This window comes from Palaemon carinicauda, chromosome 19 (assembly GCF_036898095.1).
Source record: "Palaemon carinicauda isolate YSFRI2023 chromosome 19, ASM3689809v2, whole genome shotgun sequence".
Taxonomy (NCBI): domain Eukaryota; kingdom Metazoa; phylum Arthropoda; class Malacostraca; order Decapoda; family Palaemonidae; genus Palaemon; species Palaemon carinicauda.
This window is the reverse complement of record NC_090743.1, coordinates 34901284-34920620: the sequence shown is the minus strand read 5'-3', so window position 1 is coordinate 34920620 and position 19337 is coordinate 34901284. Positions and strand designations below refer to the sequence as shown.

Genomic DNA, 19337 nt, shown 5'->3' with positions numbered 1-19337 from the left:
ACCCGAAAGAAAGAAATTTTAGAAAAATGCAGCAAATTATTTAAGAAAAACATACAATATACATTCATTATAACAGATTTTAACAAACTGAAACACAAAAAATTCATTGTATTCTCAAGTGGTAAAGAGAAGAATAATATAAGACATAGCAATGCATGTCCTGTATAAATAAATTTCCCTTACGTGGAATAGCAGCAGCAAATCGTTCCCTGTCTTCCATAAGCTTTTGCCTAAGTTCATGTCGTCCAATATTTGGAGGCCCAATTAAAACTATTGGTCTCTTTCTATTGGTGCGAGGGTAGTACAGTGCTACTTCTTCATAAGTGAGGATTTCTTCAGAATCAAAATCTGGAAATGAAATGAAGCAGTAATAAGTGTTCAAAAGCACTTAGATTTTATAGAAAAAAATAATTCACAACCATTTTTAAAAGAAAAATGTGCTCTTATCAGTCTCATCATTTGTGCACCAAAAAGAATAAAGAACAGCAACAGTGCTATCATCAGTCATGTGAACACAATTTTCAAAGCAGAAGCATGACTTCACTAAGACTTTAACTTACATGAACTGTATCATAAAATGTCAGTTTTATGAGCAAGACAATTGGCTGAAATTCAAAATAGGATATTTAAAAAATGTACCAAAAACTAGTCTACAAAAGGGTAACTTATCAATAGCAATATCACTACAGCAAACTTAAGAGGCCCCCTACGCTCAAAATTAAAGGGAGGAAAACCTTTAACACAAAACATTAAATACAAAACTTTGTATACAAAGGAACACAACAGTGAAGTCATACTTTCCTCACACATAACAAAAAATAATAATAAAAAGCAAACTACTATGTAGGTTAAAACCTGCTCCCGATAATTACGCAAACTAAGTATCATTACTGGCTCGTGTCAAACAATAACAAACGGGGTAAATAATGGTAAAAAAAATACTGCTTTAACAGGACGAATAGACATTACAGTAACACAAAGCCTTTAAAAGCTTGCATTAAGATGAGGACTACCATACATCATACCAATATCAAGATCAGACATTGAGCTGGATCGTCTCCGTGTGCTGCCTTTAACACATCGACATGCTGGCAAAGCAAGCCTCAGTGTTAAAACCCTACTCCTTGTGGGATTAGTTCCAGAATTTTCATTTTCATTATAGATGTCAGTACCAGGGCCACCCCTTCCTGGGATAGGAAGAGGAGAGTTGCTCCGTGCTGAGCAACAAAAGAGCAGGCAGGTTAATTGTAAAAATACTGTGCACATATTATTCAAAATGCCACTAATGAACTCCCATTTCAAGATTTAATTCTTCCTAGTACTTACAACAATTTTAATGTGATTAAAAGTAGACACAACACCTCACACAAATTCATGCTAGACTAAAATGTAATAATCACTAAAGCTTTTTAGACTGGTGAGCTACCATCATAACCTATTGATGCAAGTGCACTAATAAAACATTACAGAAAAACTAACACTTAAATCCAAGAGGAATTACACTGTACTATAATAAAATGAAAGCTTTAAGCTATCATGCAATTAACTACAGAAACTCATCTTCAATCATGAAAATGAATGATTGTAAGATTACAAAAGTATACATATATCTCTTGACAAAAGTTGAATAAAACTCATGTAAAAAAATTGGTACACTATCAAGTGAGGTGACTGATTTAAAAATGTAAGTTTATATAAGAAGTATTTTTACAACATAGAGAAACTATACAATTCAAAAATTAATACTTTGACATTACACTATAATTTGTAAATTTCATCTTAATATGTCGCTAAGAAAATAGATATTGAATGGGGATAATAATAGCCTTTAAATTTGTATTCCTTGTGACTATTAAGGATTTCAATATAGGATTACGCATGTTGCCCAAACACAAAAAGGATAAGCATAACTCTCAGCCGAGTATAATAATATGAGCAGCAGCTATACAATGCAGTTATAAGAATGCTCTTTGTCTAGGAACTGCCAGTATTTAATAAAAGGTTTATTTATCTACTCCTCACTCAGGTTATTTACTGCTTAGACTCAATAACAATATGGTCTATGGAAAAAATAAGCCATTCTGAAACTGTATCCTTCATTCAATCTGCAAACTAAACAGAAACAAAAACAAAATGGTTATCAGAATCTCCACTTGAGGGTCATGGAATTTAATCATAATCATAGATAGCAAACCATAATAAGAAAAGCTTTGTCTGCTAACTTTCACAAATGAATGAAATCAAGTTTAAATAAATTGCTTTGTCATGACACTTTTTTACAAGATCAACCATATACAGTATAAAGTCTTTTGTCAGCTAGAGGAAAAGAAGGTAATCAAACTATCCAAGTCCATCAATGTTTACAATATAATAAGTACATAGTCTGTTAGAGAAAAAGAAGTCAATCAAACTATCCATATACCCTTGAATGCCATGTATTAACCAATAGGAAGTCAAAACCAAAAGTCTGAGAAGAAAGTACAAATATGGTTAAATGTAATAGGCTTCCATGGAAAAACATATTTTGTGGTTTAAAAATGTTTTTTATCAAAACTTCTTTAACCATATGTTTGCAAGTTTTATAATTTGGTCAATACTTCTTTAACCACATATATGCCTGATTTATAATTTGGTTGGAGACTGGGTTTTGGATTATTATATTGTAATCCAGTAGCAAACTTAATATTATTACAGCTAGGTTACAACAAGAAATAAATAGCCCAGTGAGGAAAGGTGCTATGAAAATAGATAGAATGGTGAGCCCGAGTGAACCCTCAAGCAAGAGAACTTTATTACAGGATAACGAAAGACCATGGTACAAGACTAGAGAACAATGGTTTGAATTTGAAGTGGCTTTCTAAAAGAACGGCTTACCATAGCTAAATTATCTCTTTTAGCCTTACCAATTTTTTTTTTTTTTTTTTGCAAGACAGTAATAGTCAACTGGATGTCCCTATTGTTGACAGAAAATAAAGGAGGAAGGAATGCATTGACAATTTGTCTTTTATACTGTGAACTTCGAAGATTCATAGAAAGACAGTAGGTAAAGGAATTGAACAGAAGAAAAGTGTCTTCCACCTAATCAATTACTGGAGCTATTCCACTACTACCATATACAGTGCATCGCAAGTTGCAATATTTGACTAAAATGTTACCATGACTGGATAATCTCTGAAGTGAAAACAAATAACTGTTCAAATTGGTTTGAAAGGCATCATGGTTGCTTGAGAAATTTTTCCAAGCCGTGATACTCGAGGAATATGCTGATACCATGTGAGACAGAAAATTATTTTTATGATAGGTTGATGAACATGATGCCAACAACAGTGGTGTGGTTCTCTGCTCCTAGCTTCTCTTATGCCCTTCTTAAAGAAGTGAAATGGGAAAATATAAAATTGACAAAATACAAAGATGCATCATTCTTCATAGTAGAAGGTTGTTGCATCAAAAGAAAATCAGCCAAGGTCATCTACTCAATATGGTGAGCAGTGTTAATCATGATGTCAAGTAACCTATCTCTTTCCTTAAGATTGTTTACAGCCCACAAAACTGCTGCTTAAAATTTACCTTACCATTACTTTAACCGAGTACATTTCTGTCACTCAAGAGTTTGCCAGTTTTACCAAGGCATTTCAATACTACCAATACAGACACTACCCCATGTCAGTCGTCGAGTTTATTTGCTGAATACACTGATCTAATCCATATGGATTAGAGGTAAAGGATTCTCAGGTTTTGGCAATATATTGAAATTGAATACAGCACCTGTACTGTACTTGAAAAATTAAAATTTGCATCAATGCAAACTGTTCTAGATATTCTAAAATATTAATGACTGGAATACGAGTGGTTGGATAACTAATCTAGATAAGTTGGTAGCTGAATCCAAGAATCCTACAATTAATGGCTCAATTTTAGTCTCCTATTTACATAACCATAATTCCAAGAGACAAGTCCATAATAGCTTAGAAACTGTGAATGGGATGATGTTATTCACACTTCTTTAGCTAATACCAAAGGCTCTGGTGTCGGCCACCCCCCTCCCCCTTCTTGAGGTGGAACTATATTGCTGGAACCTACTCCTATTCGTGTAGTTCGAAAACAAAGTCTCATGATTAATAGTATAAGCAGCATTAAAATTAAGAACAGTTATACAACTTCATGATCATAACAAAGATATCGTTACCATACTGGAAATTGAAAGGCGAATATCACAGGCACCAATGCCCTTGCCAAAGGTAAACCGAAAACCATGGAACAGAGAACTTTCAACATTTAAAAAGATTAACACTTTGGAGTTTGGGCAATAACTGGAAGGGTTAGTTAACCAAATTGATTAACTTCAACTGATTTAGTTACAATACCAATTTTACAACAAGTGCAAAAAGAACCTCGACTTGCTAAATTATGGAAAAGTTGCGTACAACTTAGGAGTAAAGTAACAAGTTGTTTTTGCAAAAAAAGATAAAAGGAAAAAATACCATTTCAGTCTAACAGTTCCATAAACATCAACGTCAAGTAAGGCTCCTTAATTTTATGGACAAAAAATAACAACTTAGGGAAACAAACACGAGCATACCAGGTTTCTCATTGCTCTCATATAACACATCTGTCAAAGAGGATGTCTTTTACTTTGGACAGAGAGCAAGAGCCAAATAGGAACTTATAACCAACTGTTCACAAAAGAGTGCGGACTTCAATGTACAGTAACCCACCATTTATATTCCTTTTTTTACCATAATGTTTCAGCTGAACCATAAATTCTCAAATCAAAAGCAATTGTTAGGGATAATTTCATGTCACATTCCATGTATTCCTTTTCCAAGGATTATAAAATCAACTTTCCTCTAAAGATGCATTTAAAAAAATCGTCACTGAACAAGGCTTTGCTCTCGGCACAGTAGATTCATACTAAAGAAAAAAACATCTTATCAGTTTAGTTGAGAAATATTTTAGTTAAAAGAACAACAGCCCCATCTAATTTATGCAACTAACGAAATTGAATATGAAATATTACTCAAAATGCCACTTCAATGTCCATGAGATTTTGAATATATCTTAAAGGAGTATGACAAATTAACGAATGATCTCAAGTCCCTATCTGTATGACAAATTAACGAATGATCTCAAGTCCCTATCTAAATGGAAACCTTGCTTGTTATGACACTAGGGACTCTGAATACTAAGTCCAAGCAGTTATAAGACTTGAAAAAGTCATAAATCCCTAAACCATACCCATCGGTATGAGAAGCAGAATTCAACCAAAAGAACGTATCTATAGTAAGAATACCTTTTTTTTCAAGATCTGTGATCCTGGGGTAATGAAGAACTGTAATTTTTGGCACACAAATAACCGTATTTCCCATGTCATAAGGCGCTACAAGTGGTAAGACCCACCCTATATTTAGATAAAGGAACTTTTGGGAAAAAAAAATTGAGGATTTTACAGCTTATCATAGCAGCAATTCCTAGTCAGCGATTCTACAATGTGATTTTCATCTGGCACAGTAAATTTTCACGTTTTGGGTGGATTATGAAATGTGTTAGTTATTATTAATTAGATGTACACCTGTTATCCCAATTTTATTGCATATTCATATAAAAAACAATAAACCAGTTGTAGTTGTTACCATCGCAGCAATATTTTCAAATTTTTTTTTTTTTTCATGAAAGCAGTGTTGTCAAATGCTCCTGATCAAATTTTGGTAGCGAAGTAAAATTCCATTAATATTTCCCAAATTCCTCAAGTATATATTTTCATACAAAATTAATTATTGGTCAAATAAGAATTCTCTAGAAATTTCACTAGGTGGGAAATTTTCTTCTGCTGCGTGTGTTAGTTTACAGATAAGTTGGTAACACTGCATTCAACTTGCAGTAACAATGAGATGTTTTTTCAAGGTTCTGTTGAGCAACAATTATCTATTATTTTGGAACCAATGTAACAAAGGCATTACCAAAATATTGCTTTATTACAAAATATCAACGAAATATGAGAAAATAGATGAATACTGCATAAATAAGCAACACACCCTAGTGTCGTCTGATTGGAAAACATTAGTTGGCATGTACCTTGAAGAAAGGGCACTCAAAATGAACTTATTTATTACATATGAATGATAACTGTAAGCTTCTATTTTATGTCTAGCGAGTGTTAGTGTGTTTACATGTCATTACCGAAGTGTTTGAAGGTTGTCAAACTACCCTACACAAATTTATCTCAAGTGTTAAGACGTAGGGTGATTTTTGGAGGCATTTTTCAGGAAAAAAAGTGTCATATGACACAGGAAATACGGTAGTGTAGGTTCATGAAGAAATGAGCATATTTTTTTATAGGATTGGGAAATACAGTATAGGATGCTTGAAGATCCATGCTAGGAAACCTATATAAAATAGAAAAAAATTATTTGTTTTCTCTAAAAGATCCATGCAAGGAAACCTATACAAAAAACAAATTCTGGAAAATTAATTCTTTCATGCATCTAAAAAATCTGTAACAAAAATAAGAAATCATGCAGTATCATGTATTGCCCACGATACAAAAAATTTCATAAGAAATAAAAAATTCAAAATTGTTAAGATTTAGAACTAACCTTCATTATAGTTGGGATATAGCATTTTCTTCTTCTTTTTCTTTTGATGCTTTTTGGCACATAAAAGTTTTCCCTTCTTTGTTTTTTCTTTGTTGTTGTTATCACCAACTACAGTTTGTCTCATTGCTTCACGGCTGTAAATAATGATAATATAAGTACTTTATTAAATAAGTGTAAATCAAGCATGCAGCTATAAAAACTTATAGTAGAACACTTTAATGACTACCAGTGCTTCCTTGTGTTTTAACATGCATATTGACTGACAAGAAATATAAGAGAGTAAAATAGGATACATAATTCAATAACCATAATAACATGCACTGATTGAAAACACTACTACTGTATATTGATTTTTACTTGTTTACAGCCACCCAAGATAATAAATATTAAGGTAGGAGTAGATGAAAGAAAAGGTACATGTGACAGACTATATGACTGGAAATTTAATCAAAACTTTTGCATTACTTACTGTTGCTGGAAAGTCTTAGAAGGAACAAGGCCTGCAAGTGTTTGGTCCTCTTCACCATCTCTGTATGCTTGCCACCAATTAGGATCACTCTGAGATATCACATGCAAAATATCTCCTTTCTGGAAACTCATTCCTAATTCCCTGCAAATTTGGAAAACAAAGACTGTATTTTCAGAAAACCTGCTAGTAATCAACGGAATGGTTAATGTAACCTTTGGCAACTTTAAACCAAAACTCTCAAACAAAATCAATCCGACTGTTACAACAAAATCATAACAATGATGCCTTTTAATAAATTCACTTTGTATAATCATCTATGATTCAGACTTCAATGATTTAGTCTGCATAAATTGTATATTGCCTATATATTTATTACCACACATTTTGAGTCTACAATTTATTCAAGTACAGCATTTTTTTACTCTATTTCAGAGTTTGTGTGATTATTGTGGAAGTTTATCTGCTACTCACTTTACCATTTGTAAATTTATGACAGACACTGAAAATAAAATTTTTCATAGTATATGAGTACTGTCATTTATCCATTATTTGTGTAAAGAAAATACATGGAATGCATATAACCAGGAAGGTCGAGGCTTTTGAAAAGGTTTAAAGACTACTTGTATTTCTTTGACTGCTTCTTATGCATAAATGATACTTGCAATGTATTGTTCTTGAATAAATATATTTTCTTACTATAGGTACTTTAATAAGTTATTTCCTGTTTCCCTCATAATTTTCATGATTTATTTTTCCTTCCCCAGCACTTCCTTGATTTCATTTTGGTATAAACATTTATATATAAATAAATTCACCCACCTGCAAGGTATGTACAAGTCTTCTTCAGGGTCATAGTCAAAGTGTGCCTTAACATGCATAGTCTGAGCAATTGGTGGGCGAGGTGGTGGTGCTTGACTTCCACAAGGAATGATGATGAAAGTAAGAGTGCCAGTCATGCCTGAAAATAAAATCCATTTAGATTCCATAATTCATTATGGAACAATTAGAATAGCGCCAACGTTATCCCTGCGTGTCGTAAGAGGCGACTAAAAGGGACGGGACGAGGGGGCTGGGAACCCCCTCTCCTGTAAAAGTATCCTGTGAGACAGCAACAAAGAGATGGAGCTGGGGGGAGAGTGACTGCTCCCCGCACTCTAGTTTTGGGGTGTTTGAATGTGCGTGGATGTAGTACGATAGAGAGTAAAAGATGTGAGATTGGAAGTATGTTTAGAAGTAGAAGGATGGATGTATTGGCCTTGTGTGAGACAAAGATGAAAGGAAAGGGTGAAGTGATGTTTGGTGAAATGTCTGGTAGAGTGTCTGGGATTGAAAGGGGAAGAGCGAGAGAGGGTGTGGCTTTATTGCTGAGTGAATGGATGACAGGTAAAGTAGTGGAATGGAAGGAGATATCATCTAGGTTAATGTGGGTAAGGGTTAGGTTGGGTAGGGAATGTTGGGCGTTTGTCAGTGCGTATGGGCCAGGTAGTGAGAAAAGTGAAGAAGAGCGGAATGAGTTTTGGAATGAATTAACTAGGTGTGTAGAAGGACTGGGTAGAAGGAATTATGTAGTTGTTATGGGTGACTTAAATGCTAGAGTGGGTGCTGGAGAGGTAGAAGGTGTCATTGGGAAGTATGGCGTACCAGGTGAAAATGAGAGTGGTGAGAGACTGGTAGATATGTGTGTTGAACAAGAGATGGTAATAAGTGCTAGCTTTTTTAAGAAGAAAGATAAAAATAAGTATACATGGGTAAGAGTGGCAAATGGAAGAGTAGTAGAAAGAGCATTAATGGATTATGTGTTGATAACTAAAAGAATGTTTGGAAGATTGAAAGACGTGCACGTGTTTAGGGGTATGGCTAACGGTATGTCTGATCATTTTTTGGTGGAAGGAAAACTGGTTGTAGCAAAAGAGTGGGGGAATAGAGTAGGTGGATGTAAAAGGGAGCTAGTGAGGGTTGAAGAGCTAATAAAACCGGGGGTAAAAAGTAAATATCAGGAAAGGTTGAAAATGGCATATGACGAGGTGAGAGTAAGAGAAACTGGTAATTTAGAGGATGGTGGAATGAAGGAGTGAAGGTAAAAGTGGAAGAGAAAAAGAGGGCTTTTGAAGAATGGCTGCAGAGTAATAGTATAGAGAAGTATGAAAAATATAGAGAGAAAAAGGTGGAAGTAAAGCGCAAGGTACGTGAGGCAAAGAGGGCAGCTGACCTGAGGTGGGGTCAGGGACTGGGTCAGTCATATGAAGAGAATAAGAAGAAGTTTTGGAAAGAAGTGAAGAGAGTAAGAAAGGCCGGCACAAGAATTGAAGAGACAGTGAAAGATGGAAATGGAAGGTTGTTAAAAGGAGAGGAGGCAAGGAAAAGGTGGGCGGAATATTTTGAAAGTTTGCTGAATGTTGAGGATGATAGGGAGGCAGAGATAATTGCTGTTCCAGGTGTTGAGGTGCCAGTGATGGGAGATGAGAATGAGAGAGAGATTACAATAGAGGAAGTGAGGAGAGCACTAGATGAAACGAGAGTAGGAAAAGCATCTGGTATGGATGGTGTGAAAGCTGAGATGTTGAAGGAAGGGGGTGTGACTGTAATTGAATGGTTGGTGAGATTGTTTAATGTGTGTTTTGTGTTGTCAATGGTACCAGTAGATTGGGTCTGTGCATGTATTGTACCACTATATAAGGGTAAGGGAGATGTGCATGAGTGTTGTAATTCAAGAGGTATTAGTTTGTTGAGTGTAGTTGGAAAAGTGTATGGTAGAGTACTGATTAATAGGATTAAGGATAAAACAGAGAATGCAATCTGGGAAGTACAGGGGGTTTTAGAAGAGGTAGGGGTTGTATGAATCAGATTTTTACAGTTAGGCAGATATGCGAGAAATATTTAGCAAAAGGTAAGGAGGTGTACGTTGCGTTTATGGATCTGGAGAAAGCATATGATAGAGTTGATAGGGAAGCAATGTGGAATGTGATGAGGTTATATGGAGTTGGTGGAAGGTTGTTGCAAGCAGTGAAAAGTTTCTACAAAGGTAGTAAAGCATGTGTTAGAATAGGAAATGAAGTGAGCGATTGGTTTCCGGTGAGAGTGGGGCTGAGACAGGGATGTGTGATGTCGCCGTGGTTGTTTAACTTGTATGTTGATGGAGTGGTGAGAGAGGTGAATGCTCGAGTGCTTGGACGAGGATTAAAACTGGTAGACGAGAATGATCATGAATGGGAGGTAAATCAGTTGTTGTTTGCGGATGATACTGTACTGGTAGCAGACACAGAAGAGAAGCTTGACCGACTAGTGACAGAATTTGGAAGGGTGTGTGAGAGAAGGAAGTTGAGAGTTAATGTGGGTAAGAGTAAGGTTATGAGATGTACGAGAAGGGAAGGTGGTGCAAGGTTGAATGTCATGTTGAATGGAGAGTTACTTGAGGAGGTGGATCAGTTTAAGTACTTGGGGTCTGTTGTTGCAGCAAATGGTGGAGTGGAAGCAGATGTACGTCAGAGAGTGAATGAAGGTTGCAAAGTGTTGGGGGCAGTTAAGGGAGTAGTAAAAAATAGAGGGTTGGGCATGAATGTAAAGAGAGTTCTATATGAGAAAGTGATTGTACCAACTGTGATGTATGGATCGGAGTTGTGGGGAATGAAAGTGATGGAGAGACAGAAATTGAATGTGTTTGAGATGAAGTGTCTGAGGAGTATGGCTGGTGTATCTCGAGTAGATAGGGTCAGGAACGAGGTGGTGAGGGTGAGAACGGGTGTAAGAAATGAGTTAGCGGCTAGAGTGGATATGAATGTGTTGAGGTGGTTTGGCCATGTTGAGAGAATGGAGAATGGATGTCTGCTAAAGAAGGTGATGAATGCAAGAGTTGATGGGAGAAGTACAAGAGGAAGGCCAAGGTTTGGGTGGATGGATGGTGTGAAGAAAGCTCTGGGTGATAGGAGGATAGATGTGAGAGAGGCAAGAGAGCGTGCTAGAAATAGGAATGAATGGCGAGCGATTGTGACGCAGTTCCGGTAGGCCCTGCTGCTTCCTCCGGTGCCTTAGATGACCACGGAGGTAGCAGCAGTAGGGGACTCAGCAGTATGAAGCTTCATTTGTGGTGGAAATGTGGGAGGTTGGGCTGTGGCACCCTAGCAGTACCAGCTGAACTCGGCTGAGTCCCTGGTTAGGCTGGAGGAACATAGAGAGTAGAGGTCCCCTTTTTTGTTGTTCTTGTTGATGTCGGCTACCCCCCAAAATTGGGGGAAGTGCCTCTGGTATATGTATGTATGTATTATTGTTTTTAACTAAAGATAAAACAAAATTGACAAAACATTGTCCTGAAAAGACTAGTCTATACGGCAATATTTGCATTATTCTATTTGCAAAATAATTTCACAAGATATATCAAATCATATCAAAAGATTAGTTTTGTTTATTTGTTTATGCAACACAAAAATTATGGTACTAATGCTTATAAAATAATCACAACAGATTGTTCATAATGACTCATACAGTATTGCATACCTGCGAGCATGTCGCAAATGTCGTTGACAGACTTGCCCCTAACTTCAACACCATTGACTTCCAATATTTCATCACCCTCATGGAGGAGACCAGATTTCTCTGCTGCACCACCTTTTACAATACGGCCAATAATCACAGAATCACCTTCATTTCTAATTGTAGCACCCTGAAAGTATATGAATAATGCATGTATTACAAGATGACAATGCAGACCCATCATAGGATGCATTTCACATCACTATCCATGGATGTTACATTTTTAAGTCCACATGAAAAATGCTATCAAACTAGCCTCTTAAAATACTGTACAATTTGTTGGGTTTAGAAATGAGAAATATGGCAATCAAATAGAATTCCAACCTTTATTTCATGCAAAGATATAGTTCTGTATTCAATGAAATTTTGAATACACTATAGCCTACCACAAATAAGGAAGGTGGTCTGATCACACATTATAAATAGTGATGAAACATTTGCATCAACAAAATTATGTAAAGAGTTTTATGAAGCTTTAAATTTTACAAGCGATCTATTTAAATATCTATTAAGTGGTGGTAGTTTATTTCTGCTTAGAAGAAAGATATTTCATGATACTTTACTTTAAGCATAATTAGTCATATAAAAGAAAAAAATAATATTACCATTTCTCAAGGGGATACACCATGAAGCAAATATTTGTCAAAATTACAGTAAAATGGAAGGGAAATTCGAGATACCCAAATAGGGTTATTGAAAATTCTGAAGTTGGTAAAAGTTAAATTTTAATAGAATAAGAGAAACATTACTCTTTAATGTATTGTATTTAACCACACAAACTTTATGAGGAAGCTTTTAATTTGAATCTTTTATCATAAACAAGAGAAACATTAAGAGCAAAACTTACCAAAGGTTCATTTGTTTTATCTATTCGAACAATCTTCACACTGTCTTCTGGATAATGTGATGTTCTGTCTACTGTCTCTTCTTCTGGCAAGTTCCCGACAGGTAAAGGTTCTCGTTCTGCAATTCGGTCATGAGCATACAAGAGACCTTCCATCGAGTATTTGTTGAGTATGTCTATTAATTCAGCAGCTTCAGGTACTGAGTATTCTTGAAGCTCTTGTAAACTCTGTATTGAGAGAAAAAGAAACATATACTGCACACTAAATACAAACATACCCATAGAGTGGTAAGAAGAGCGTAACAGCTAGCCACATTACAAATAAGACTAGTAGACTGCTCCATTTTCCATCAAAACAAAACTACTTAACCCTTTTACCCCCAAAGGACGTACTGGTATGTTTCACAAAAGCCATCCCTTTACCCCCATGGACGTACCGGTACATCCTTGCAAAAAAATGCTATAAATTTTTTTTTTCATATTTTTGATAATTTTTTGAGAAAATTCAGGCATTTTCCAAGAGAATGAGACCAACCTGACCCCTCTATGACAAAAATTAAGGCTGTTAGAGCAATTAAAAAAATATATACTGCAAAATATGCTGGGAAAAAATTACCCCCTGGGGGTTAAGGGTTGGAAATTTCCAAATAGCTACGCTTACCTCAGCTAAGAGTTCCTGAGCATTGTCTGTAACTGGCGTTGGAGGTCTATTCAAACACCAGGTTTCCTGCACCTTATTGTGTACTGCAAGCACCTTCTGGAACTCTGGATTAGTTAAGAGTTGAGCTACAAGCGTTACGTCTTCGCTAATTCGGTGACCATTCGACTTGAGCACAGTTTGTATTCTTTGTAAAGATTGTATAAGTTCATTGATACCTGAAAAATAAATAAAATTTTAATCTTGCCACTTCATAGATATTACAGCAAAAAAATTTCTCGATGCTAAATTTGAAGGATTATACAATAAATTCTAAAAATTACAGATTAGTTTCAATTTCACAAGTTTAAGCAATATTTGAGGCAGCTACAAATATGCCTGAAAATCCAAATTGCCCTTGAAATGCTACAGCAAAAATTAGTACTCTAGAAACAATAATCCAGTGTCATTACAAATCACCAAAGTGAGAACAAGTATTTGTGTCACTTAAGGGTTTCAAACAGAAGATGATGACCATAAATAAATACAGGGTAAGTAAGCAAGACCAGATTTACAAAGAATCTACTGTTCAAATATATACATTAAGTAAGGATTAAATTGAATGTTTTTTCTACATAATTTCTTAGTACAAGTGTTTAGATGAATAAACAGCTTGAGACTTATCGCAGTTCTTTATTAACAAAATACTATATTTAGAGTACTGATGCTGCACCTACACTACATAGTAGAAAGGTAAAAAGCTGCCCTAGATACTGTAGTCCCTACAGGTAGGAACTGGTGAACATTTCATGGCTCTCTTAAAGTTATCTTAATCATCAGCGTATACTGCACTTTTTGTACTTTACTTCGCATGCAAATCACTATGAAGGAAACTTGGGTCCAGGGAACTTCTATGAATGAATATACAGCAAAGATCTGTAAATTGAATTCAGTGATTTTCTAATTATTTCCTTTCATTACTTAAATAGTAATTCCATGTCACAGCATTTATTCAAAATTTATCTTTTAAGTGAATAGTAAGCTATGTTGGCTGTACAGGAAATAAGCTGAACCACCATTTATAAACCAGAAAAACTTGGGATATCACCTCTTATACAAAAACCAACAGGTGAGGTAACAAACATATGCTCATACATTTGGTTAATATACAAGGAGTATATTTTTTTGGGCATTTCACGAAAGGCTGTTTTCGAAAGCTTGTTGGTCTCCCAAAATATTGTTTTTTAAGTGTATTCATTTCTGAAATCTACAGGTAATAAATTCCTACAGTATGATTCTATCAATACTGCATTCATAATTTTGTATGATGTTATAGTAAACGATGAGTATTTCTCCTAATTTCTTACTCCCCTTTCCGGTTTCATGCTATCACCCTCAAGTATGTAGAACTCATCAGAAAATACAGTACTGTAGTGTACCTGAATAACTCGTAAAATCTAAATACAGTACTGTAGTTTACCAGAATAAATTGACTGGGAATTCACAATTACTATCAACAATAGCATACCTTCGTTTATATAGTAGTAGTCAGTAAGGCCTTGCATGCTCATATACCCATTAAATATTTTTGAGATATTACAGTTTGACGACAATACAAGAGTGAAATTTAGGACTCGGTTCTTCTGAATTAATTTTTCACAGAAAAATGTGCGCAACTTATTTTGTTACTTTATTAGGAAAAACTTGAGTTTAATATATGAAAACATTTTAAAGAGCTAACTGGGCATTAATTTAGTCCCTGAAATAGTTATACAGTATATTCATATCATGCTTTTTTCATTACTTCAAGATAATATATATCTAATGGAAAAATTCAACCAGGCTAGGAGTGGAATTTGATGCCGAACCCAAATACCAATTATTTGACCTATCTGAATTACCAATGACTCAGAAAATCAATGTCCATCTACTTCATAAGAATAAATTGGTCCCAGAAATATTGATTAGGGGTATACGTATATCTCAAATAAAATTCCCTGCAGTCAATGAAAGTACAATACACCCACATGAAGAAAGCCATGAACTTATGCTCTGTAAATGTCTAGCGTCAGAAGTTTAGTATTCATCTTCTGTTAACCCACTCTCCCCAATCACTATTGTTAACTAATGTTCTGTGATGGTAATAATTTAATGGTAGTTGTATCCATCTTTTTTTCCATAAATAAATATTCTTATATAAGCAAAACTATGCATGAAAATTCTATGATACATAACTAACATATCTGCTTTAAAATCTCTACTAAAGTAGAAATGTGTGTTCTTGAGAATTATCATATAATAAATTTTTATGAAGCATCATAACTTCATTATCTGCTCATTTATTTTATAAAAACTTGAAGAACAATTGGGTAAAATAATCTTACCTATAACTTTACTAGGTGTATCTGCCACAGCCTTTAGTTCAACTCCAGCCTGTTGCTCTTCACCAGAAAAGCCCTCATTTACAACGCCAGTCGGGAGTGGATGAGACGCCAATTGTTGAAGTTTTTGAGATGACCTTAAGGATGACCTCATCATGGCCTCCTGTTCCTCGCGCTCTCTTCGAAGCTTTAATTCTTCCTATAAAATAATTTGCATAACAATAAGTTACAATCTATACTTAATATATGTTAATTAATTTAACTACCATTTTGTATTCTGGAATTATCATCCTATGTACTGTATTATCATACAAGCTTAAATGCATTCCTATATCAGGAAACAAACTAAAGGTCAACATTCGAGAAAAAAATTAATGTATTGTACATAATATATAATTTCATTCTAGAATAAATTTCAGTACACAGTACTGGATTTGCTAGTGTATTTAGATTATTTAGGCAAACCCACTTTAATTACTACAGAAAAAACCCAAGTAAAATCAAGAGATTTACCAGTAGTAACTGAAAAACACCTGAGCAGTTAAGGGGGCAAATGGCTTCTACAGTATTAATATCTAGATTGCAAGCCATGCCCATAGGCATTAAATACCAAAGGTACTTGAAGCTACGTAACCCCCTTCTTCAATAGTAGTAATATATATATAGAGAGAGAGAACAAATCTCTTTACCAAAAGGATGTCATACTTCCACTGACTTTAACCCATCCTACAATACCAAAGAATGCCAACAATGAATTGTTAAACTTTTGGAAGGGAATGTGGATCATTTGAGGCCATTTCCTCACCTCATACTTCTTCAATCTGATCATCTCTTCTTGTGTGGAAGGCATCTGCATGAGTCCCTCCTGCTGAGCAGGTAACTGAGGTGATCTGGTTTGAGGTTGGTCTGGAATACGCGGAGGAGAGGCAGCCTTTGGTAAGGTACCATTCTGGGGCGTAGCACTTCCAGAAGATCCACCCTTTCTGCTACTCTTACTACTACTGTTATTGTTGTTGTTATTGTGGATTGGTGTGATAGGCTGACCCTGAGGTTTAGGTGGGGGATATCTGTAATGAAAAGCATGACTTAATTTTATAATTCCCTTTTAAATATATTTTTGCTTCCTTACACCAGTTTATCACTTCCTTGAAGTCTTTCCTCTTTTGTTTTTGAAAAAAAAAGTCCTAGGACAATCCTAAAAGCCCATTGATTTTCATAATATATAGTTACCAGTCCCACATGAAGAAAATATATGCAAGATTCAAATATATAATTAGCAATTTCAAACGCTTCTACTGTACAATGATTAATAGTAAGGTGCACTGATATTAGTCTTTCAAGATAATTAGGTTAAAGTGATGTAAGAAATAAATGTAGATGATACAACTGTAAAAACAGTCATTTTAGTTATAAATAATCAAAATAAGATACACATCAATGTTTTTTTTTTTATATTCCGATGAATACATCGATCAGTTCATCTCTGGCTTCAGAATAGGGACTTTAAAAAGCAAATCGAAAGAACTACTTTTTTCTTAAACCTGTATCAAGTCCTAGATTAATTTCAAGTAGCAATTAATAGAGGAAACGAAACAATGTTATGGTATGACGTATATAGCTGTAACAAAATTCTTAATGTGGAATATATAACATCAAAATAATTAATTATTGATCTTTAATATGGGTTAAAAAGTCTGGCTCAACACAAAAATAAATTAAAATCCAGGATATCCTATAGTGAAAGGTATAAAAATCTATATCTAATGGTAGAAGCAAAGAAACATTTAATTCAATCCCAATAAGGGGATAAAAAGGAGTTCCAAATGACCTTGGAGGAGTCTTCGTTCTAGCCACAAAGGACTCTGGTACATCAACTGCCATTTCCCGATGGCCTGGGTCGAACTCCACCATGCTGATCATGTTGTCGTAGCTGCTGATTTCCGTTCCAGACACCGGTGTGGAGTTGTCCCTCGAAGGGTCCCGGCTCCTACGGGAATGTCTAGGGGTGCTGCCCCCTGTACCCTTGTGGCGGGGTGTACCCCCTCCCACCTCCCCACTGCCGCTGCTGCCCCCGGACTTGCGAGAACTGAAAGAGAAAATGACACAAATTAATATCAATTCCACGTTAAATGTAACTACATAGGTTAACATAAAAGTTACTCAAATCTCAAATGTTGAAAGGAACTAGTGTAACAAGCTTTGAATATATAGAAATAAACTTTACTCCAAAAACCAGAAAAATATCCTTTGTAATAATCTACAAACCTAGAACAAACACCAATATCTTTTTTACAACAGTGACGATTTAACAGTAAATGAACAATACGCAATATGAAACGTTAAATACTCTGAACGAACAAGGTAAAACGACAGTGGAGGTCCTGTAGAGAGTAGGGTTCCCCTGCTGTATTGGACCGGAAAAGCAGCCATCAAAGTAAAGTAAAGTAACAGTTACATGAGCATTAAATGAAGCTCTGGGTGAAATAGAGCTAACCTTGTACATGACACTTAAGATCATTGGAGGAAACTAATTTTCTAATTGTATACCTGATGTTACCTGGTGTCACGTTTGTGCAACAATTCTCATTATGCTAGTCATCCAAAACTTATCTATAAAACCTACGATTAATAAATTAATAACTCATTAGTTTCCCTTATTTCAACGGTACTAACCCAGCAGTCATAAATTTCAGCATCCTGCTCATTTATCAAAGGACGTGTGTACACTCGTTTCATCAAATCACCATGACACCCCCGAAGCTTACTACAAGACCTAAAATGCGCGTCCTTCTGACTATGTCAATCAAATGTTTGTCAAAGTAATAATTGTCACTTGACACCATATCGCTATCCATTGTCAAACTGATAGGTATCCACTCGCATTGTTCGTTGGAGACACTCCGTATGTGGCCCAATTTTAACACCAACAGCAATTTGGAGATCACTTAAATAATATCCTTATCCTCATCCAACAATTTCAAGGCAGACGATGGGTCTTAATCACTTTGATTCGTTGCATTAAGATGTGACTTTAATGCAAAGCAGTTCACTTCACAGATTACATTTCACTTCATTTGTTTTACCAAACTTCTCTAAAAACCTTTTCAATATACATTTTATTTAATAACTTCTGAGTAGTTACATAGTTAAGTTTCTAACATTAACGGAGAATGACATCTACTGAGCTTAAAACAATACACACACACTGCTTGAAACGTCAGGTTACAATACCATTATCAAAATATGTGACTATCACCAAAGTCCGGAATTTTTTTTATTCTGATTACGAGTTTTCTTATCAGTTCTCGTTGGTGCTCATACTGAATTTTTAAACGCTTTGTATATCACCCATACGAATTAATGATTTCCACTAGTTTTGAACAAAATGTTATACATTGACTCCATTCATATTACATCATCTGAGAATGAAAACATCGAATATTTTTTTATGGTAAGGGATTTTACAATATGGTTAGAAAAGTTTTATCTATAAATACTTGTATGTATGTATGTATATATATATATATATATATATATATATATATATATATATATATATATATATATATATGTATGTATATATATATATATATATATATATATATATATATATATATATATATATATATATATATATATATATATATATACATAAAATAATAGGGCATACAAAATGGTTTCATATCACATTTATAATTACTAATCTTTGAACCATGTGAGAGAACTTACAAGTGTTAAAAATCTGTTGGCATTTAACTTTGAAAATATAAAAAAAAGTACATTAGAAATGTTCACTTAAATATTACATTCAATCTGGTTCCGTACGTTATTAAAATTTTCATAGTAAATTAATTTTTTAGTCTCGGAACCTGGATAAACAGTGAAA

General features: G+C 34.8%; 1 protein-coding gene across 5 annotated transcripts in view; it reads right to left on the bottom strand.

Moving 5' to 3' along the window:
- Nucleotides 1–19337, bottom strand: part of sdt (stardust) — a 67599-nt gene that overhangs the window by 12796 nt on the left and 35466 nt on the right. Inside the window, exons 1-12 of one of the 5 annotated variants that reach the window (XM_068393468.1) lie at nt 18125–18670; nt 17280–17537; nt 16257–16518; nt 15455–15650; nt 13095–13309; nt 12437–12661; nt 11554–11719; nt 7882–8020; nt 7063–7203; nt 6594–6727; nt 1026–1217; nt 184–348 (exon numbers count right to left, since the gene is read on the bottom strand). In XM_068393468.1, the coding sequence (XP_068249569.1) occupies nt 184–348; nt 1026–1217; nt 6594–6727; nt 7063–7203; nt 7882–8020; nt 11554–11719; nt 12437–12661; nt 13095–13309; nt 15455–15650; nt 16257–16518; nt 17280–17537; nt 18125–18156 (2125 nt within the window). In that variant the 5' untranslated portion in view covers nt 18157–18670. Of the gene's footprint in view, nt 1–183; nt 349–1025; nt 1218–6593; nt 6728–7062; nt 7204–7881; nt 8021–11553; nt 11720–12436; nt 12662–13094; nt 13310–15454; nt 15651–16256; nt 16519–17279; nt 17538–18124; nt 18671–19337 lie in introns of those variants that run through there. The other 4 variants (XM_068393470.1, XM_068393469.1, XM_068393471.1 and 1 more) reach the window with 4 other exon arrangements.